This window comes from Fusarium coffeatum (genome assembly GCF_003316985.1).
Source record: "Fusarium coffeatum strain FIESC_28 chromosome Unknown BRIP53273_contig_136, whole genome shotgun sequence".
Classification (NCBI taxonomy): Eukaryota; Fungi; Ascomycota; class Sordariomycetes; order Hypocreales; family Nectriaceae; genus Fusarium; species Fusarium coffeatum.
This window is the reverse complement of record NW_022157929.1, coordinates 373,941-394,817: the sequence shown is the minus strand read 5'-3', so window position 1 is coordinate 394,817 and position 20,877 is coordinate 373,941. Positions and strand designations below refer to the sequence as shown.

At 49.6% G+C, this 20,877-nt stretch overlaps 7 protein-coding genes across 7 annotated transcripts; 4 read left to right on the top strand and 3 right to left on the bottom strand.

Annotated features, from left to right (window-relative positions):
- Positions 1 to 460: 460 nt before the first annotated feature.
- Positions 461 to 1,719, bottom strand: FIESC28_06357 (uncharacterized protein; the record flags this gene model as incomplete). The annotated part of the gene is made up of 3 exons (XM_031160501.1): positions 461 to 658; positions 711 to 1,261; positions 1,311 to 1,719. The coding sequence occupies 3 exons, from the start codon at positions 1,717 to 1,719 to the stop codon at positions 461 to 463; spliced, it is 1,158 nt and encodes a 385-aa protein (XP_031015547.1).
- Positions 1,720 to 2,129: 410 nt separating this feature from the next.
- On the top strand, positions 2,130 to 2,646 carry FIESC28_06356 (uncharacterized protein; the record flags this gene model as incomplete). The annotated part of the gene is made up of 3 exons (XM_031160500.1): positions 2,130 to 2,171; positions 2,227 to 2,335; positions 2,387 to 2,646. 3 exons carry the CDS (start codon positions 2,130 to 2,132, stop codon positions 2,644 to 2,646), a joined length of 411 nt encoding a protein of 136 aa, XP_031015546.1.
- Positions 2,647 to 2,888: 242 nt separating this feature from the next.
- Positions 2,889 to 3,749, bottom strand: FIESC28_06355 (uncharacterized protein; the record flags this gene model as incomplete). The annotated part of the gene is made up of 4 exons (XM_031160499.1): positions 2,889 to 3,058; positions 3,105 to 3,566; positions 3,620 to 3,648; positions 3,703 to 3,749. The coding sequence occupies 4 exons, from the start codon at positions 3,747 to 3,749 to the stop codon at positions 2,889 to 2,891; spliced, it is 708 nt and encodes a 235-aa protein (XP_031015545.1).
- A 1,416-nt stretch (positions 3,750 to 5,165) lies between these two features.
- On the top strand, positions 5,166 to 7,616 carry FIESC28_06354 (uncharacterized protein; the record flags this gene model as incomplete). The annotated part of the gene is made up of 1 exon (XM_031160498.1): positions 5,166 to 7,616. One exon carries the CDS (start codon positions 5,166 to 5,168, stop codon positions 7,614 to 7,616), a length of 2,451 nt encoding a protein of 816 aa, XP_031015544.1.
- Positions 7,617 to 10,768: 3,152 nt separating this feature from the next.
- FIESC28_06353 (uncharacterized protein) lies at positions 10,769 to 13,981 on the top strand (the record flags this gene model as incomplete). The annotated part of the gene is made up of 6 exons (XM_031160497.1): positions 10,769 to 11,266; positions 11,348 to 11,617; positions 11,671 to 12,132; positions 12,182 to 12,737; positions 12,787 to 12,908; positions 12,962 to 13,981. 6 exons carry the CDS (start codon positions 10,769 to 10,771, stop codon positions 13,979 to 13,981), a joined length of 2,928 nt encoding a protein of 975 aa, XP_031015543.1.
- Positions 13,982 to 14,916: 935 nt separating this feature from the next.
- FIESC28_06352 (uncharacterized protein) lies at positions 14,917 to 15,414 on the bottom strand (the record flags this gene model as incomplete). Its single annotated transcript, XM_031160496.1, has 1 exon — positions 14,917 to 15,414. The coding sequence occupies one exon, from the start codon at positions 15,412 to 15,414 to the stop codon at positions 14,917 to 14,919; it is 498 nt and encodes a 165-aa protein (XP_031015542.1).
- A 1,292-nt stretch (positions 15,415 to 16,706) lies between these two features.
- FIESC28_06351 (uncharacterized protein) lies at positions 16,707 to 20,140 on the top strand (the record flags this gene model as incomplete). Its single annotated transcript, XM_031160495.1, has 2 exons — positions 16,707 to 19,916; positions 19,976 to 20,140. 2 exons carry the CDS (start codon positions 16,707 to 16,709, stop codon positions 20,138 to 20,140), a joined length of 3,375 nt encoding a protein of 1,124 aa, XP_031015541.1.
- Positions 20,141 to 20,877: the final 737 nt, after the last annotated feature.

Sequence of the window (20,877 nt, the reverse complement as noted above, 5' to 3'; positions counted from 1 at the left end):
CCGTTGAAAGGATAAGAGACGAAATAACTTGGTCACCTTATGCCGGCTCAGGCTATCATTTAGGCTACTTTATTTCTGCAGCCCAGGTCTTTGAGGACGGGACATTTCTTCTGTTACCCACCGAGGGGTTTTAGAGAGAAACTGTCAAGATCTTGCAGTGAGCAAGAATTGATGCACGCGACTGCATGCGGTTGAAAGTATTGTAGAGACTCTCTTACAATGGGAATCGGAGAGCGAGGCGACTCGATATTGCTGCTGTGAAGAGGATACTGGCTATGAGGTGCTCCGGTCTGCTTTTTAGATATCAAAACAAAACATCCACTATCAATAGACCCGTGTCTATATTCATGAAACCCGTTGTTGATTTGCCCGTTTGTATTGTGACCTGAACTATGCAGAGACTATGCTACTATTACAACTTCCAGAAACGCCGTCATCAAGAACTTTTTGTTTGCGCTACCTACGCGTCATCCTCAAGCTCTTCGACTCTTGGCGCCTCGTAATGTCGCTGCTGTACGTCACCAGTCTTGACCTGAGTGTCTGTACCTGTTGTCGTTGCGCTGGTGGGCGCCAGACCGGTAGCAGCTGCGAAGGCGGGGTTGGCGCTGGTTCCAGGGGCAGCGGCGGTCGACTTCTTCTTCTTCTTTTTCTTCTCAGTCTGTAATCATGTTAGTTCTCGTAATTCGTTGTTGAGTTAGGACTTTACTGACCTCATGCCAAGCCCAGACAGGTCTGAAACTGTCCATGAAGGAAACATCCTCCCACAGATTGGGGAACAGCCAGAGACCAGGAGAGTTGGTAAAGTATGTGATGCAGAAAAGAATGACACGGAAGATAGCCATGAGGAAGAACAGTCCAAGGAGACCAAGAAGTCCCCAACTGAGGTAGTAAACACCCTGGCGCAATACCAGAGGCCAAAGAGGGTAAAGGACAATAGCAAAGATGGCGAGGAGGGCAAGACCAGCATAGATCTTTCGCTTGAGCTGACTGCCTTCCCACAACCAAGCATAGTACATATCGTCCTGGGCCTCTTGCTGGGGCTCGACCTTGACGGTCCACTGGCCCTTGACACGCTTGGGCTTCTTTCCATTGGGGCCTGCCTGAGGCTCGATCTTGGAAACTCGAAGGGCAAGCATGCTAAGAGGTAGCAGCTTAAACGTGTTCTCGAGAGAGGCTCGGTCGGTGACTTCGGGAAGAAGGGGGTTCTTCTTGCGGGCCTTCTCATAAGCGGGGGACTGGATGGCTCGGAGGGCACGCTTGACTGCATGGTGTTAGATTGTTAAGCAATTTCCAGTATTGCGCTGACATACCTCTGAACATATCCTTTCGTTCGCCATTCAGAATGACAGTTCTGGGCTTAAGATCTTGACCACGGAGGAAAGCAGCAAGAGCAAGGGCCTTAGGGTTAGGAGGTCCTGGAGTGATGGGCTGAGCGCGACTTTGCTGCTGTTGCTGAGGGTGAGGATGAGGGTGGTCATGACCATGATGGTCAGCGCCTTGCTCTTGTGCCTGTTGCGCTCGCATGCGCATTTGTTCTTGAGCCTGTCTCTTGATGTGTTCAATGAATTCTGGGACAGTCATGCCATTCTTCTCAGCGTCGATAGCAAGTTGGCGCTGCATTGCCTGGATCTGCTCGGGAGTTGGTCGCTGTCCAGGCTGGGGCATGGGAATCTGACCAGGCCCAGGCTGAGGGCCACCTTGAGGTGGTGGGGAAGACATTTCGAATTGTCTGTCGATAAACGAAGCAAAGAACGTAGAGAAAAGATTATCCTAAAGCAAGCCTGAAGGAAAAAAAAAGAAGATAAGAGAAGGGCGCACGAAAGGCTAAGTAACGAGATGTGGACTTGACAGGTTTAACTTAAGAAAGAACGAACATGGTGTTGCTGCCACTTGGACCATGCCGTGCCAATCATGTCATAGCTGGCCAGAGACAACGGTGTTCACTTCCCTAAGGCAAGGAACCCCCATGCAACTGCCCCCAAAATTTCCCGGCGGATTGTTGATTGCCCGACTTCCGGCATATCTCCACGTGACTAGCGTTTCTCTAAGCCGTTCTATGAGTGAAGCTCAGGCAGGCATTCTTACAGCCGCTTTATTAGATAGAGCTTCAGAGTTCAACGGTCATAATCATGGGCGATCGTTTAACGCAACTTCAAGATGCTGTAGACCAGGTTTGTGTTGAATTTCCATTCACTAGGAGATCATGCTAACTTCATCATCTCGTAGCTGGCGCAACAGTTTGTCGCATGTCTGCACTATGTAAACAAGCGCCATGACCTTGAAATCCTTGGTCCCAATGACAAGGTCCGCGAAGTTAAGGATATTCCGCCAGAAGGTATGCGACTACATTCAACTTTCCTGATTACAGTAGTTAACTGTTGATTAGTCGATTCCTTGCCTCCTGATGAGTTTCGTGCTGGCATGGTAGAGCTATCTCAAGATCTTATTGTGAAAGAACAGCAGATCGAGGTCCTTATCTCGTCACTTCCTGGTCTAGACAACAGTGAGATGGACCAAGAGCGATACATCAAGGAGCTCGAAGAGGACCTAAAGGTCGCCGAAGCCCAACGCCAGGAAGCCATCAAAGAAAAGGATCAAATACTGTCTGAACTGGACGGTGTGATTCGCAGCATCCGAAGACCTTGACCGTTATTTTGAAACCTTTATCAATCCACAGCGCGGAGTTAGGGAGTCCGGAAACTCAAGATGGAAGCCGTGTGGCTCATATTCACGAGCTTTCGATCTGCTTTTATTGAAAATATCTAATACAAAGGTATCTCAACTAAGTGAGCGCCTTGAACGCCACCGTCTAGTGCTCTATCCCATATTTTCCGCACAGTGTCATATGCCTCGTAACCGACGGCAATCTTAAAAACTCTATATATACTCTATTTGGAAGTAGACTTGAAGAACTGTGGGTAGATGTTGCGTAGTTCTCGCAAGTGCTGGATTTGGTACTGCGAAACTGGAGACGCGGGAGCAGGTACTCCCTCTTCGACGAGATGGGCTGCTGTCCAGCCGAATTCCTTGGCCTTTGCGCAGTTCAAGCCGGAATCGTCTGCCAAAGTTAGATGGGACCGTTGTAGATGGTGGAGTGAACTTACCAACAAAGAAACAATCCTCCACTCGCTCGACACCTGCCTCGCGCATAGCCTTTTCATACATGCGAGGGTCAGGCTTACAGAGCATAGGTTGCTCTGCATAGTTACAGTAAGTCAGGCCGTCAAAGATATCCTCAATGCCTAGAAGGCGGACGACCCGCTTTCCGTGGTTCACATAGGCGTTTGTGAAAAGCCACACAGTAACCTTTGACTTGTCAATGTCCTCAAGTAGTTCGCGCAGCTCGGGATTGGGCTTGATGATCCCTTCAAGGGGTAGGGCGTCGTCAACTTTCGCGTTGTAGTCCAGAGGATCAATTTTATGGTGGCGCACAAGTCCCTCAATAGCCAGGCCATAGTTGGTGTAGTACTCCTTGTGCAGTTTCACTGCTTCTTCCCAAGGAAGCTCCAAGTGTTTTGAGAAGTAGTTGTCGATGAGATCAGCCATCAAGTCATGGACCTTGGCACCTAAGCGTATTGTTAGACTAAAGCTGTCATAGACGTCAACTGTTAAAGCTTACTTCTTGGGTAGAGACAGTTGTCAATGTCGCTGCATTAGAGTTAGCCCAAACGCCATGTGCGGTAAGAAATCGAAGAGTCTAACAAGAATAGGACCGGCTTTCCCGGTGTCATGTCCTGAGTACTGCCCATGGTGAACTTGGTATAAGTCTGGATCTTGGGGCTGGGGTTGAGTTTTGCGGGGTACAGATTGCGAGGGGTTGGATTTGAGTCGAACAACAAAGACGAAGGCAACGGAGGTCTAGATATGCGCTTGAGAGTTGTAATTGCTGAAACACGTGGTCGTAATTGGTACATCGAATGGATATCGGAGAGAAGAGAGACAGTTTAAATAGATTTTTATGGCGATCTGGGGCTAAAGGCGAGGCTAATGCTGTAGGTACAAGTACAGTAGCGATTGATACAGCACAGCACTTTGTCTCTGCCAGTCTGTAACCCAGGTATGCGTTGATACGTTACCTTACGCTGGCTGTGGCCCAATGACTCTTACGGTGTGTGGCTGAATAATGCTCAACGATCAGCGCGTGTCAGTTCCGGGCTCCGGTTGCGGGCCTGTTCATAGTTGCGGCTGGAAGCTTGGATATCTAATACCTGGTAGACATGCCATGGATGCGCTTGAATACTTGGAATATGTTGATAGAATCCTTTTGTTAGGTTGGATCTCCATTTAAAACACGTGTAGACAGTCGATCCGGCTTCAATTGCATGGGTGAATCCCGCAGCATAGGCCTTCGTAAAAGGAGGTAAGCTGGTCATGATCCATGACTACAGGGAGTCTATTGTGAGGCTCATGATGGAATTAGAGCCCAAAACTGTAAAGCATGAGATGAGGCTGACTGACCCAAGGCAAACGTAGGCCCTAGAAGTAACTTTCAATGCTGTAACAGCTGGTGGAATCATATACCACACCATCAAGGATGTAGTTTATGTGACGATGGACATCCTATTCCATTTCACAGGCCTGTGCCTGTCAGCGCGTGTTACAGCTATAACACCACTGACAGTCACCGTTGTGTTTCATAAGAAATAAAGTATATAACTTGATCTAAATATTCCAGGTGAGCTTGTCATGGAGGATGAATACAATCTGGGAGATAGATTTGGGCCAGTGACAGACGTCGACGTCGGCTAACACCTTGATGATTCAACTGTAGATGGAAGCAGCGATCCACTACCATTGCACCGGAAATTCAACTAAATTCTGCCCGCTACACCGCCCAATTGTTGGCTCGCCACGTCGAGTCCATGCGCCTGCCATATCGTCTAAGCTTGTCCATTTTAACCTTCCTATTATCATCCTGCACAGACCGTCAAGTATTCTTGAACATCATTCTTGATCAACAACCGAACCATCGCGTTGCACCTGGCCTTAAAAGCTTTCCTTTTCTGGTTTCGCATTGTTATATCGCGTCAGAGTGTAGCGTTGTCTGTTGGGGGTTTTCTTTATTCAGCGACCGTCTGAGCTAACGTGGAGATAATCTCTTTTTTGCTTCATTGCGTGTCTGCGGGTAACGCGACGTGTAGACCGTTCTACACGTGTTTGCCATAATGGCAGTTCAGGGGCCTCTTGCTGGCAGGAATGATCTGTCTGGCTTAACTGAGAATCAGCGCTTCCAGATCGAACAGTACGAGAAGATCGTGCGCTTGAAAGATACAATTCTTTCTGGTCGACATCCGACCATCAAACCTTCTAACCTCGATGCATTTACCATCCCCTCTTCCATCCAAACGATAGATACCTCCATCTCAAATGGCGCGCCGAACAACCAAGCAGAAAAGCAACAGCAGGCTGGCATATCTACGCCTGCTTCTAGTAGCACCGCAAACAACAGCAAACAATACGGGGCAGGATCCACTGAGATCAATCCCATCTTCCTAGAGAAATCTGAAGATTTGGTTAAAGCAGAGTTGAATTTACAGAGAAAAAGGCTGGAAGCTGCTTTGAAAGACGAGGTCGATCAAAAGAAGGCCACCGCGAAGAGCGCAGCTCAAGGAGAGCCTGTCTTGGAATTTGATCTTAACCAGGTGTTATCCGAAGCCTTGACACGCGTTCAGAGTACCTCCGGACCTGACGCTACTGTTTCTGCTGCTGATGCTACTAATCCTGATAATGCAAGTGACTCTTTCGATGACAACACTTTCTACTCGTCGCAGCACAACACGCCGTCCTCCGTTTTGACATCCCGAGTTCGTAATGAATCCGAAGAGGCACAAGTACCCGCTTTAGAGTCGCGACCGCCGATGAGCTACCAGAACGATGCTATTTCGCGAACCCGACCGACTGATCATGACCAAGTTCATCCGGAAGCGTACGAGCAGGGCCATGCTCAACCACAGCATGCTTATTCAAGTTCAGCAGGCTTTGGCGTCGATAGCAGTGCACGACCTGGGCAGGTACCAGGCCTTGCCAGCTATAATGAAAACAGGGCCGTTGCTGGACAAGTTCCAAGCAACTTGGATATTGATAGACATGGGGGCGATTATGCTGCAGTCCAGCCGCCACGCCGTGATCCGTATGTTATCAGCCGCCCCCCGTCTCCCCTGAGAAGGCCGTCGCATGATGCTCAGGCGTCGCCATTAGCGACTGCTAGGCGGCGTCCCTTGGCTCCTGAGACTACTTCAACTTCGTCCACCGGTACTCCTGCCCAAGTCGCTGCTCTGAGAAATGAGCCGATTGCTGTGACCAGCCCTGAAAGCTCGCCTCAAGGTGGACGAGTTTCAGAAAAAGAAAAGAGGAAAGCAAAGAAAAAGAAGAGAAAGGCCGATAGGCAAGCGCCAGAGGCTGAATCAACCCCTTATATCAAGCCAGAGCCTCGTTCTCCGTCCCCTTTCAATGCCCCTGCTATTCGTCCAAATAAGCGTCAAAGGTATTCTCTACACCAACCAGATGAATCCGACTATGAAGAAGTCAGATATGAGCCCCGTCCTGCTCAGTATCAGCCAGAGCCTCTACATAACCGCCAAGAAAGGGATGGCCGAATGCCAATAAGTTACGAAAGAGTAGGCTATCCTGCCCAACGTGCAGCAAGCACTGCTGTTCCCGGAGGTACTGTCTATAGGCGAGAGTATGCCGATGATCGGTATGTCCAAGGAGGACCTTACGCTGTTGAGCAGTCTCCGGTTGTTTCAGCTCACCCTCAAAGACAGTCAATTGGTGGAACGGGTAGTTCTCAAGTTCGTCATCACGACGCTTACCAGCGCCCATCGTGGCCATACCCAGGAGGTCATGAAGCCTCACCATCTGCTTTTAGAGGAGAAGGTGATGTCTTTATGGCACCCAATCGACCACCACCAACTCGAATCATTGTAGATGCCTATGGGCGTGAGTATATCGAGCCACCTCGTCCAACTATCATCCGGCAGTCCGCTGCCCCTCATGCTCGATCCGGCGAACCCGAGGTTATTTACGAACGGGCTCCGCCCCGGAGGCCACACGGGATGGAGACATATGACGAAGGCGGAGCAGTCTATCGTAGACGGTCACCATCGTATATGCCTAGACGGGTTGTTACACAACCAGAGTACATTTCGCAAGATTATAGGGACCAGCGGCCACACGAACATCCGTCGCGGCCATTGGGTCACCCAGGAGAGTTCGTTGAGGTAATGGCACCTCCAGAACGACGTCGCTTGGAGGACGGGACGAGGGAATATATTACAAGGCCGGCCAGCGTGCGACCTGCGGAGTCTGTCCGCTATGAGGTCGCCCGGGACTACGGCCGAGTGCAGAGCGTGCGACCCGAAGTACCCGTACGTCAATATGCACCCAGTGTCCACCCGGAGAACCGCCGTGATGCCGCACAACCGTACGGACGAGAATACGGTGCCTTGCCTGCGGAACCAGGCGCTGTGAGACCAGAGTACAGCACGCGACCTGTGGAACGGTACTACAATCCACCGATGAGAGGCGGGGAAGAAATTGCTTTCATTGAGCAGCCACGAGGAGCAACACAGGAGATTGTCTATGCAGACGATGCCAGGAGGGAGGTTTATCGCTAAGTTGATCCAAGGAAGGGCCATTAAAAGGGAAGAATAAAAAGCGATCAGCACTGATTTACAATAATTAATGACGTATGAGCATCACCCATGTACCTTGACTTTGCTGTACGACCATTTGTGTGATGCCTTTGCCCCTCGATACATGTAGATAAAGATGTAGAAGTAGAGATTTTGCTGTATACTGTTACAAAAGAACTTGGGATCCAATTGTACAGCACACATATAGACTCAATTCGTCAAAGATTGGCTTACATGTTGTTGTCGATTGTGAAACTTGTGGCGATCTTTCCCTGCAGGGCAAAGCTGCAGTAACAGGTAAACTCCACCAGAAAACTAATGAATACTTTATCATTATCTATCGATCCAGTTATCAGATACGGATATCCCATTGGACTAACAACGAAGTGGTTGGTGCGCAGGAGAAATTACTAAACTGAAGGGATGTGTGTACTTTCAAAGCACTTCTATGTCAGATGTCAGACCGCTCAACAGTAAAAGAGGTCTTCCTGGTCTGATTCAATGGAGAAGCTGGTGTTCATGGATCTTGTAGATGTAATCATACTGAGCTGCTTCGCCATGCATTATTGATATGCCGTTACCAGTCGTATTGCTCATGCTGTCGTGGCATCCTCTGAAGACTCTGCAAAGTTCACGGACAGTTGAAAGGCCGAGTGCCGGTCTTGGACCACTCGTGTTATGCAAAAGCCCTGAAGGGTCAGTGCTAATGTCACGAATCAGATGTACGAATATGGCTATTTGAGACAAGAGGACTGGCAAGTCTCACTGTTGCAGCTCTCACATGTCCAGTCGAGTCAGTGCTCAAGACAAGATGGAGCCCTCATCAGATATCAACCGCTACTGGCGACATGCTTTCAGCTGATATCTGTTACAAAACTAGTCGCGGATAGGGCTAGAGACTAGCAATAGCATATATCGTTTATGAAATGGCTAGAGGCTTCAAAATTGAATCGTCAAAAGGCCCAGTCAGCGGAAAAAGAGTGGCGTGGCTCGTGATGGTCATGCAGACGAGGTAAGCCACTGGAATTTGAGGAGGCAACTGAAGCAATCAACATAAAGATGCAAGGATGTGTATACGCACATACGGCATGCGCAGTAGTCCAGACCCGTAGCGCCACATACAAGCACAAGAATGCCGACTCCCTTGTGAGATACAGGAGTTCGCCATGTTGCAATACAAGAGTTGAGACCACAACGTGCCTATAACCTTGTTTCTTTTAGCAGTATGCGGTTTTCTATTCTGGAAACCTGCTCAGGTAAGGTCCCTAAGAAACTGATGATATATCCAATGACGAGTCGCTAGTGGCTGAGCCGGTGCCGGGCTCCTGGTGAGAAGCCGGCGTGCATGGGTCTGCCCTCGAATCAACTCCCTTGCTCGCCCTTCGACAAGTCACACAGACACCAGACAAGGTCCCTGTCGTGTGTGGGGTCGCCGTGTGATCGAAGCTTGGCCTAAAGATTAGGCAAGGGCACACCGTAGCGAAATACAGCTTGACGGGAGACGTGCTGTGGTAGTTTTTCTTCCGATATCTGCTGGGCTGGTTAAACATAGCTCGACGATGTTCTTCACTTGGGAAACCGTGACAAAAAAGTCTGTTGTTTCTAGCTATCCTCAACAAACAAACAAAAAGGCCCAAACTGGATGCTGGTTGGCGGAGGCGACTCCATCCCCATGCAGCAATGTGGCTCTGTGTCCAAGTTTCGGTGTTGTTAGTGTTCGAGACAACGGTACTTGAGACAGTTAGTGGATAGAGTGCTGTATCGAGTATTCGTACTCTATCCCTTGACAAAGCTCCGCCGTGAGAACACTCCGGAGGCTTTCCTATGCTTTGCCGAAGCCCTCGAGTCTCCCACTAATAAAGCCTCTGGAACGCAGCCGGTTGTGCATAGCGTTCCGCGGGAGGAGCTCTCTATGCCTGTTGGAGAGATGTCCATGCTACCTTGGTCTGCAGGAGGCTCCTCCTAGCCTGGGCTGATGGTCTCCACCACCCAAGAGAACACCCATGCCCTAAGAAGGCCATCGAAACAAGCGGCTGAGGGCTGACATGACTGAATGTTTGTGGCTCTGTTAATCCAGTATATCGTCATTGGCAAGGATCGATTGTTATGACGATGAAGTTAAGTTCAACGGCTGCTGGAGAGAGGCCGAAGAATGAGTTGATGTTGCCCGAATTGAGTTGCTTGAGGTTGGTAGTCGGTACTGTAGTGGTCAATGATCTGCGCCATTGAAACTTCTTGAGGTTCCAGGGCAGTCAGGGATTCTCGTTCACTGTGGCTTTTCTTATCAACGCCCTGGACAGCCATTCCCTGTGTCTTTTGCTCCCATCACCAGGTGGTTGACATGCTGTAATATTAATGCTTTTTCCTCATTTAAGTGCCGGTTTCAGTTCATCCTGACTTTTCCCTTGTCGTAATTTCCGACTGTTGCTGCTGCATCGTGAAATAGATAGAATTCAGTTGATGTTCGATCTTAGGACACTAGCTCTGGCTGGGGGCCCTCTTTTTGACTCTTCCCCCCAGCTCTTTCTCAGGCAAGTTACGGTAGGTTTATAGGCTTAGTACTGCAGGCACTAAACAGCTGTACCTGCCTCGTCCACCTTGCAGTAACCTTGACTTAGCCTTGAGAAGGTACTACACAACAGGTACCTTTTACTTCTGCCCTCAGGTACCTCACCTCCACTAACCAGACCAACATGGGAAGACAAGACAGGACAAGACTGCTGACTTCACATTTTACGCCAGGTCAGGGCTCCGCTCTATCCTCCCCTTCCCTCACCTCACCTCACTACTACCTTTCAGTCAACACATAACATATTCTCTCTCCCTCGTCAGACGTGGAAAGAGCTCACAAATAGCACCATCACTCTTTCCATCTTCCCCCCTTCCCCCTGCCCCCTCCCCTCGAGCCGTTTATTGCCCCAGCATCTTCGATACGATACCCATTTTCTCTTTTCCCGTCTCTTTCGAATCTCGCATCGCATCGCATCTTTGTATTCTTCTCTGGCTTGGTCTTTCTCCACCCCCGGCGTCCTCTTCCGTCCAGGTCCAACCTCCTCCACCTTGGCCGACCGTCGCCGCCCACGATCCGGACGACGACGACGATACCCACGACGCAATCTTCTCGCTCCCCCATCATGAATAAGCTGGCAAATATGCGTCACTGGCCGGAAAGAATGACACCCAATTTCGGTATGGGCCGTCCCAACATGCCCATGAATCTCAACCATCCCAAGAATGCCGCCCAACCCGGTCAGCCTATGGCTTCACCTCAAGCCGCGGACGCTACGATCCTTTACTCGTTCAACATCCCATTCGCTTCCGATCTCGCGGGCCCCGACACTGAGGACATTCTTCACGCGACCACTGACGCTGTCCTGCGATGGACACACCCCGAGGACGCGCCGGACGACGTCCAAATCCACCAGCTGCCGATTCATGTTCAGAACCTCAACACCCTGCACACAATGTGTCAGGATCTCACTAACGGACCTCTGCCCGTTGATGCTTATGTTCTGTCCACAATGCCCAAGAATGGAAAGGGCCAGCAGGTTGCTACTGTCTGTCTCTCGGGTTCTCCAGAGCTGGTCCACAAGAGCCGAGAGACAATCCTCAATGATACCCCCATTTCTCTCGTAGGTTCCCCAGGTCTTTTACCAGGCCGTTGCCAGTGCGGTCTGAACTCGGCTTGAAACTCGATCTAACATATCTTGCAGCGTTGTACTACAATTGACATTGATGGCCATTTGGTCTGCGACCTCAATGCTGGCGTGCTCAAGAAAGAAGTTACTAATACCCTTGACTACATCTCGAGCTTCTGTGGTGTTGATATCTTTCTTCTGGGTCCCAAACTCACTCCTGTTGTTGATGGCATGACTGGTGACGCTGAACTGCGTATGGATCAGCGATGGAGAGTTGCTATCTATGGTGACATCCTATCATCTGAGCATGCAAAGGCTCGTGTCCTGATCCATATTGATACTCTGGTACCGACTCCCGCTCAATTGTGTCCGATTTGTGATTTCTAACATTGCTGCAGCTCGGTCGTATCGTTGATATGACAAAGGTTGAGGTTTCCTGCCACCAGCTTGTATGTGGCCGTCACCGTAAGAACATCAAGCTCATCGAATCTTCCACTGGAACTGCCATCTATTTTCCGCCTCCGTTCTCGGCCATGTACCGCTACTGTCCTCCCAATGCAACTCGTCGCGATCCCAACGATATCTTCATCACCGGTGAAACTCCTCAGGCCATCGAACTCGCCAAGCAGAAACTCCATGAGACTGTTTCACGCATTAGACTTTTTGTTAAGGACGTTACGATTCCTGCGGCCAAGATTGACAGCATTCTCCTTGGTCGTCTTGACAAGGTTCGCAAGATTCTAGAGGCCAATGGCACTTTCATCTTGTTTCCGTCCTTGGCTACTCAGCGCAATATGGTTCGTGTCCAAGGTAATGAAGGACTCCATGTTGAGCGAACTGTACGGGAAATCATGTCACTGGTACGTAATGCTGACATTTGAAAATTGATTTTAACTAACGTTGCTACAGGCTGGACAATTCTACAGTGCGGGCTGGTACATTCAGCATGCTGATGCTAGGCAGTTTCCCAGTCCTCGTGACATGAGGAACATGCTTGTTGATATCTGTGCTAACTCTGATGCCGATATTTCGTTCGACAGACTCAACTTTGCCATCACTGGCTCTGATGACGCAGTGAAGTCGGCTCTTCAAGTCATTTCAGAGATGAAATTTGTCTCGCAATCCCAATATCAAATTCGTGTCAAGATCGAGCTCGCCAATGAGCACAAAGAATTTGTTAGTGGCAAGAAGAACGGCAAGATCAACAAGATCATGGGACAAAGCAACGTTCAGATCATCTTTGATGGATTCAACGAGTACAACTTCAACATCGATGTCATGGCAGCAGCATACGACTCTATGAAGCAAGGTCTTACCCTTGTCGAGCAAGAGATGCCTGCATCCATCTCGTTCCACGTGCCTGATCAGTATCACAAGCGTATCATTGGTATCGGTGGCCAGCATATTCAACGCATCATGAAGAAGCACTCGGTCTTCGTCAAATTCTCCAATGCCATGGACAGAGGTAAGCTTTGCCGTGCTTAATCACGAATCTGCCGCTAACATTATCACAGGAGGTATGGGTCGTGAAGATGATGATATCAAGGTTGACAACGTCATCTGCCGTACACCTGCTCGCAACGCGCAGAACCTGGACGCTGTCAAAAACGAGATCTTGGAGATGGTTGATCGTGCTGTAAGTTTTCTCTTTTAAGAGCCCAACTGTTCCAATACTAATGCTATGGTCAGGATTCTGAGTACACTTCTCAGATTGTCAGTGTCGACCGTCTTTACCATCGTCAGCTCATTGCCAGACTTCCCGAGATCGATGGTCTGGAGCAGAAGTACAACTGCAAGATCAACTTCCCCAGCACCGAGCAGGCCAGTGATGAGGTGACTGTCAACGGTCCTCAGTGGCAGGTGCCTCATTGCGTTGACGAGTTCCTGGGCATGGTCCCTGACAAGCATGAGCTTGTTCTGGCTAGGACTCCTGAGTTGGTCAAGTTCCTTGAGTCTCCTGACTTTGTCCATGACCTTGTCCCCAAGCTCAAGAGCCAGCACGAGGTTGATCTTAGCGTAGAGCAGAACCTCGACGAGCTTACTGAGGAGGGCAAACCCACTGTCACCCTTGTTTGGGGCTTCACCCGTAACAACGCCGGTGGTCTCCGCGATGCCATGGATTTTGTCCAGTCCCAGTTCGCAACATCTGGTGCCGAGATCAATGTCGTCAAGGGTGCTCTCCCTCGTCCTAAGTCTGACTCGTTCGAGGATTCCCTGCAGTACTTCGATTCCAAGCTTCTGCAGCACGCTCCTGCCCCCGTTGCTACCGACTCCCCCATTAAGACTGGTTTTGGAGACGAAGTCGCTCGTGAGCGAAGCAGCATTCTTGACCGTCTCAGGAAGCCTGGTAGCATGACCTCAATCTCATCTTTCTTGGACCGCAGAAAGAACAGCTCTCACTCCGGTAACGGAAACTTTTTCAAGGGTTCAAGCAACGTCTCCAAGTCATCGCTCATCTCAATTGAATCCACTCGCAGCTTCAACGCCGATCGAAACCCCTGGAACGACAGTGGTGTCAACCTCCCCGATAACGACGACCCTTGGGCTCCTCGAACATTCGGTACTCATATGGACAACAAGTTGTCCATCCCTCAGCCTGGCGACGTCACACCTCGCCACAGCACCCGCGCGTCTGGCGACAGCGGGCGCCCTTCTACTTCTCATTCAATGAATTCAGGATACCCCGCCCCTATTGGGCCTTTCCGTTAGATTCCCCTGTGTTAGAACCTCCACATGCAAATACCCCGGCTGGATATACCCTGGCGTAAAAATACCCTGGAACGTCGACTTGTGCATCGGTCGGTTTACGTCTTGCCATGTTTGTTTTAGTTGATTTGTGTTTGAGTCTTTTCCTGTTTATGTTTATGTTGAATTTCTTTCCTGGTTTATGTAGGATTTGGGGGTTCTGTTTTGATGACTTGACGTCCACTCCTTATACCCAGTCATGTAACGAAGAGCTGAGGCCAAAAAGAAAAAATCGAAGAATACCCCTGGTGTGCTGATTGAGATGGAATTTGTTTTGGGACATGATGGATGTTTTTGGAGGGAAGAAAGATACCACTGTCAACGAAAATAAGATCGAAAGTCTGCCTTCAGAAAAAGAAGATGACTTATACACGGAGTCAAAGTTGGGTTTGTTTTGGTTGCCGTGTGTAAGGTGAGTTTTCATGCTCAAACTGCACACGGCAAAGGGATACTCGCTGCTTTTAAATTGCCAAAGAGAACCAAAGGGGCAACAAGCCAAGAATCTCAGCGAGCGGTCATAAAAAGTTGAGAGCATTGCTATTGGCAAACGAGATTGAGAAATGACAATGATACCAGCGGCTCAGCCGCAAATGCTCGATGCACGAAACCTGTTTTCTGTAAAAGTCTCTAGTATATGAAAGATGTGATATATTGTTAAATCTATCTAGCAGCATACATCATCTACCTTGGATATGGAGCTACCCTGAAATAGCTCTTATCCAGGTTGCAGTAGCTACCTCTACCATGTGTCATAAGATTGCAGTACGGTCTTTACTGGGGACCGGATTATGTTATGAGAACGATTAGAGTCGGTTGAATCTCAGTAATACCTCTGCTTGTCGATTTCTGCTATTGGAACCAGGGCTATGACAGTACTATCACTAATGCAATCCATCTTCTTAATCATCCCAAACAGCTGCCTTCGCCTTCTCAGTCTCAGCCTGTCGCCTCTTTTCCTCCTCTCGTTCCTGCTCTCTCTTCTTCTTTTCCTGCTCCCGCACGCTCTTCTGGTAAGCCCTCTGTTCCTCCGTCTGCTTGGGTGCCTTGAGGCCCAGTCCAGCAGCGATCATACGACGAGCCACAGCATCAGTCTTCTCTGGTCGCTTATCCGGATCAGCTGCAGCTCGAGGGCCAGGGCTACTTGACATGGAGTTCCAGGATAAATCACCGACAGGCGACATAGGCGTTGGAGGAGGGGGTGCAGGCGTAACCTTGGGTGTGGGCTCGGCCTCGGCTTCGGGCTCAGAGTCAGAATCGGAATCCTCCCATGAGTCTGCAACGACCTTGTTTGCCTTTTTCTTTTTGGCCGCGGGCTTTGTAGAAGCCTGGGCTGGGTCATCCGATGTCTTGAGAGACAGGTTCTTGACCGAGGTAGCCACGTCTTGATCTTGTGACATGGTTAACACTCGCTAATAAATCGCTTAAGCTGTTCAGGTACGTATTGATAACAGAGGGTGACAAGAAAGGGCTAGAGATTATTCTAATGAGGGCGTTCGTTCAAGGAAATGATAGTTAATGTTTTTCTCAACAAATTAGACTTTCAAATGTGCAATGATGAGACAATTGGAGTCGACGAATCTTACCCGGTTTTATGAAGTTTAAAGAACAAAGGGTTAGCTGTTGCCAAGTTTGACATTGCGGAGAAGTACAGGGTAGTCGCTTTGGGTGGATCGTCTACTATTTTAATTGAGTTGATTTCACCTAGAGAACGTACATGTGAACAGACAGTATGTGGTTCACAAGTTCATGAGTTGAATATATCAGCCGAGGAGAATTACAATGAAGAGCTGTTTCGTGTATGACTACTTTGGTTGTTATCGAAGAAATAGACATGGGTGATCAAAAGACTTAACCACTCAGTTATGGGTAAGCATCACCCGCAAGTCCGGTTCTCTTCGCAGGCAAAGTCCTCAAGCTTTGAGCATAAAGTGTAGCAGCGGGTTTGTGTCCTTCGCAAAACCGTTTGATTGCTCCTCTGGCATATTAGGTCCAGTCTTGTCTAGATAGACGCTCGTTCTGCTAGTGACTATAGTAGGTAGCTAGAAGGCATCTATGACATGGCAATGCGCATAATGACGACAGTTTACAGATTGTAAATGTGACTATTGAACAAAGCTTGATGGTGAAATAGTGAGACCATCTACGAGTTGATACAACAGTCAAGACTGAAGATTCGAGTATTCATATAGTGAGCATGATATATAACGAGGCACGCGAGCTCGGTAGTTGAATAACCCATTAGATACCGAATCTGATAAGTTAACGGCCGGAGCATCAACCGGGGAGTGGGGCAGCTGACTAAGGTATAAAAGCTAGCGCAGAACGTCTTAGAAACTGCTTGACTCGAATTTTTGGATGATGTCGTCCAGTCGTTAGTGGATCTGGACCTGGAGGTTAGTCCGACGTCGCCATTAGACCTCCGTTCAGATTATTAAGTCGCCTCCACCAAAACTGCACATGGTGATGCGGACAGTTGCGGCCTACACTAACCCTGTCGATTGCATCTGATACAGCAGAGCTTCTCCTACCATTTTCCTCTTTCCTCTCTTTTGTTACACATAATTCCTCTTCATTAATTGTTTATTGTATCATCATAAGCTACCCACCGCGGGGAGCTTCTTATCTCCTCCCCCTCCGACCCGAATCACAGCTCTAGCTCCGTGCATCGCATCATAGCGCATCGCCCACCATGATTCCTCGTTCACGCCTCTCAGGGCGCCTCATTCTTGAGCGCTCTCTCGCTCACACATCAAGAGCCTCTTCCGAAGCTACCGCCGCTCGATGGACTTCTTCTCCCGCCTACCGCAACCTTCACATCTGCGGCCGTCGGCTCCCCGCTATCCAGCCGCGGTTAAACGCTGCAGCTTTCTCAACATCCGCCCGAGTCGCCAAGGAGAAGGACAACAAGGACAAGGGATTCTTCGAGTCTGCAATTGAGCCTCTGACCGAACCCTTGTCTGAGGAGGAGGCCAAGGCCAACGTCGAGAACAAGCGCAAGGAAGCCGATGGAACGATATTGGCTGAGTCACGGAACCCAGGCCCTGACTCACCAGGGTCCGGAAAGAATGACGGCGGTAGTCAATCGCAGGACGGGAAGGCAGGTAGCGCTGCAGGAGGCGCTGGTTCAGGATCTGGTGGCGACAACTCTGGTGGTGATGGAGGTCGCCGCGGCCGTAAGCCTTCTTCCGAGAAGGCCCTCCAGAAGCCCGTAGTTCCTGAGGTCTACCCCCAAGTCTTGGCGATTCCTATTGCTAGAAGGCCTCTCTTCCCTGGTTTCTATAAGGCCATTACTATTAAGGATCCCGAGGTGGCGAACGCAATTACCGAGTCGATCAAGCGTGGCCAGCCATATGTAGGTGCTTTCTTGTTCAAGGACGAGAATGAGGACGAGGACGTGATTCGAAACCCCGAAGACGTCTATGACGTTGGTGTTTTCGCTCAAATCACAAGTGCTTTCCCCATTCATGGTCAAGAAGGTGCTTTAACTGCTATCCTCTACCCCCATCGCCGTATCAAGTTGTCCAGTCTGTTGCCGCCCGGCGGCCAGGATGTTGGTAAGAAGGCCGACTCTAAGACTGAAACCAAGACTGAACCTACACCCGAACCAATTCCCCAGAAGCCTGCTGAAGAGGAGACCTCAACTGAGAAGAAGGGAGATGTTGTCGCCAGCTTTGAGGAGAGCGCTGTAGAGAAGAAGCCTGATCAGGCTGCCGAGAAGTATGAGCCCACATCATTCCTCAAGAGATACCCTGTCAGCTTGGTCAACGTCGAGAACCTCGTCGACGAGCCTTATGACCCCAAGAGCCCTGTTATTCGTGCCGTCACGAATGAGATCGTCAACGTCTTCAAGGAGGTTGCCACCATGAACAACCTGTTCCGAGACCAAATTTCTACCTTCTCCATGAGCCAGTCTACCGGAAATGTCACTTCAGAACCTGCCAAGCTCGCCGATTTTGCTGCTGCCGTGTCTTCGGGTGAGCAAAAGGAGCTCCAAGAAGTCCTTGGTTGCTTGAACGTCGAGGAGCGAATGCAGAAGGCCCTCGTGGTGCTCAAGAAAGAGCTCATGAATGCCCAGCTGCAGTCAAAGATTAGCAAGGATGTGGAGAACAAGATTAGCAAGCGCCAGCGCGAATATTGGCTCATGGAACAAATGAAGGGCATCCGCCGTGAGCTTGGCCTTGAGTCTGATGGCAAGGACAAGCTTGTTGAGAAGTTCAAGGAGAAGGCAAATAGCCTTGCTATGCCTGAAGCGGTACGCAAGGTCTTTGACGAGGAGCTCAACAAGCTCGCTCACCTCGAAACAGCCGCTTCTGAGTTCAACGTGACAAGAAATTATCTGGACTGGCTCACCCAGATTCCCTGGGGCAGAAGGAGTACCGAAAACTTTGCTATTCCTAACGCTGTTAAGATCCTAGATGAGGACCACCACGGCTTAAAGGACGTCAAGGACCGCATTCTGGAGTTCATCGCTGTTGGCAAGCTTCGAGGCACTGTTGAGGGTAAGATCCTCTGCTTTGTCGGACCTCCTGGTGTGGGTAAGACGAGTATCGGAAAATCTATTGCTCGTGCTCTTAACCGAGAATACTACCGTTTCAGTGTCGGTGGTCTCACAGATGTTGCTGAGATCAAAGGTCACCGAAGAACCTACGTCGGTGCCCTGCCTGGTCGTATGATTCAGGCTTTGAAGAAGTGCCAGACCGAGAACCCTCTTATCCTGATCGATGAGATTGACAAGATTGGCCGAGGTTACCAGGGTGATCCATCATCTGCTCTGCTTGAGCTACTCGACCCTGAGCAGAACAGCTCTTTCTTGGATCACTACATGGACGTACCTGTCGATCTGTCCAAGGTCCTGTTTGTGTGTACCGCCAACATGACCGATACCATCCCTCGTCCTCTTCTGGACCGAATGGAACTTATCACCCTCTCTGGCTACGTTGCTGATGAGAAGATGGCCATTGCTCAGCGATACCTTGCCCCTGCTGCTAAGGAGACTGCCGGACTTCAGAACGCCGATGTCACTCTGAGTGAGGAGGCAGTTGAGGAACTCATCAAGTCGTACTGCCGTGAGTCCGGTGTGCGAAACCTCAAGAAGCAGATCGAGAAGGTATACCGAAAGTCTGCTCTCAAGATCGTTCAGGAGCTTGGTGAGGAGGTTCTTCCTGAAGAAGAGGCCCTTACCGAGGAAGGCAAGTCTGCTCTTGAGGAGGCTGAGAAGCAGGGCAAGTCTGAGGAGGCTACCGCAGAGAGCAAGGAGGGTAAGGAGGCCACCTCCCACGAGACTGGCCCAACTACAGAGAAGCCTCGCAAGGCTCTCAAGGTTCCCGACTCCGTTCACGTCGTTATCGGCAAGGACAACCTCACTGACTACGTCGGCCCACCTGTCTTCACCTCCGATCGTCTCTACGAGGTCAGCCCTCCTGGTGTTTCCATGGGTCTCGCCTGGACACAACTTGGTGGTGCTGCCATGTACATCGAGTCTATCCTCCAGGCTCCCCTCCGACCATCTACACGACCTCACCTTGAGATTACCGGTAACCTCAAGAACGTCATGAAGGAATCTACCACCATTGCCTACTCCTTCGCCAAGTCTTTCATGGTTAAGCAATTCCCTGACAACCACTTCTTCGACAAGGCCAAGATGCATCTCCACGTTCCTGATGGTGCTGTTCAAAAGGATGGTCCATCTGCTGGTATCACTATGACTACTTCGCTCCTCTCTCTTGCTCTCGATGCCCCTGTGAATCCTACGGTTGCCATGACTGGTGAGATTACACTTACCGGAAAGGTGTTGCGCATTGGCGGTCTTCGTGAAAAGACCGTTGCAGCTCGACGTGCTGGCTGCAAGACCGTCATTTTCCCTAAGGACAACATGTCTGACTGGCTAGAGCTCCCTGAGGTATGTTTATTCTCCCTTTACAATCTTCATGAATTTCTTTTACTAACAACTGCTTCTAGAACATCAAGGAGGGTATCGAGGGTCATCCCGTGGCTTGGTACTCCGAAGTCTTCGACCTTGTCTTCCCCAACATCGACAAGGAGCAGGCCAACAAGTGCAAGATCTGCGAGTGGAAGTCTCAGCAGAAGAAGAGCGACCCCGAATCCGCTGAAGAGGAGGATTAAATCATATACTCCATCTATGCAATTGCTGCTTTACACCGGATCTAAAAAGAGATGGTTCAAGAAAAAGTTGCAGGGCATGATTTGAAAGGCGTTTTGGGCATGGGGTGAGAAATTTAGATGAACGATACAAAGACTCCTACTCTTGTTATTTCCAATATGTGGATATTGTACTATTAGAAGCATGCATCAGTGGTTTATTTTAGGGGGCATCAGGCAGCGTGTAGTTGACGCCTCCATGTATAATTATACATGTATGAAAGCGACGTCATTCTACTTTACTATTGGAGTTGTTATTCTGTGAGATCAATGTGAACTATCATGTCGCTTCACTTGAGTATCGGGGACAATTTGTGCCTTGCTCCCCACAAGCGTCATCCGTGCATTAGCAATAAAGGCACGTGGATGATGTTATGTCTGGGAGGTGTAGTTCGAGGCCTGCAACGTGGTTGCAGCTTGACATGTAGGGTATTTGCAAGGTTACAGCAGACTGATTTGAAAGCTACGACTTTGACCCTGATCCAATGAATTGGAACAGCAGCGACAAACTTTCTTCTGACTTTGAGCTGTTGTTTATCGTCGGATGTCCTGGACTTGTACGGAACTAATCCCGTCTTGTGTCTCAATAACCCAGATATGGCACTTTCTTAGAGATCGATTTCAATCATGGCGGTGCGGGATTGGTGGAGCCAGGCACGGCACGAGCCTAGCCAAGTATTAATAGATGTATAATAGAACTG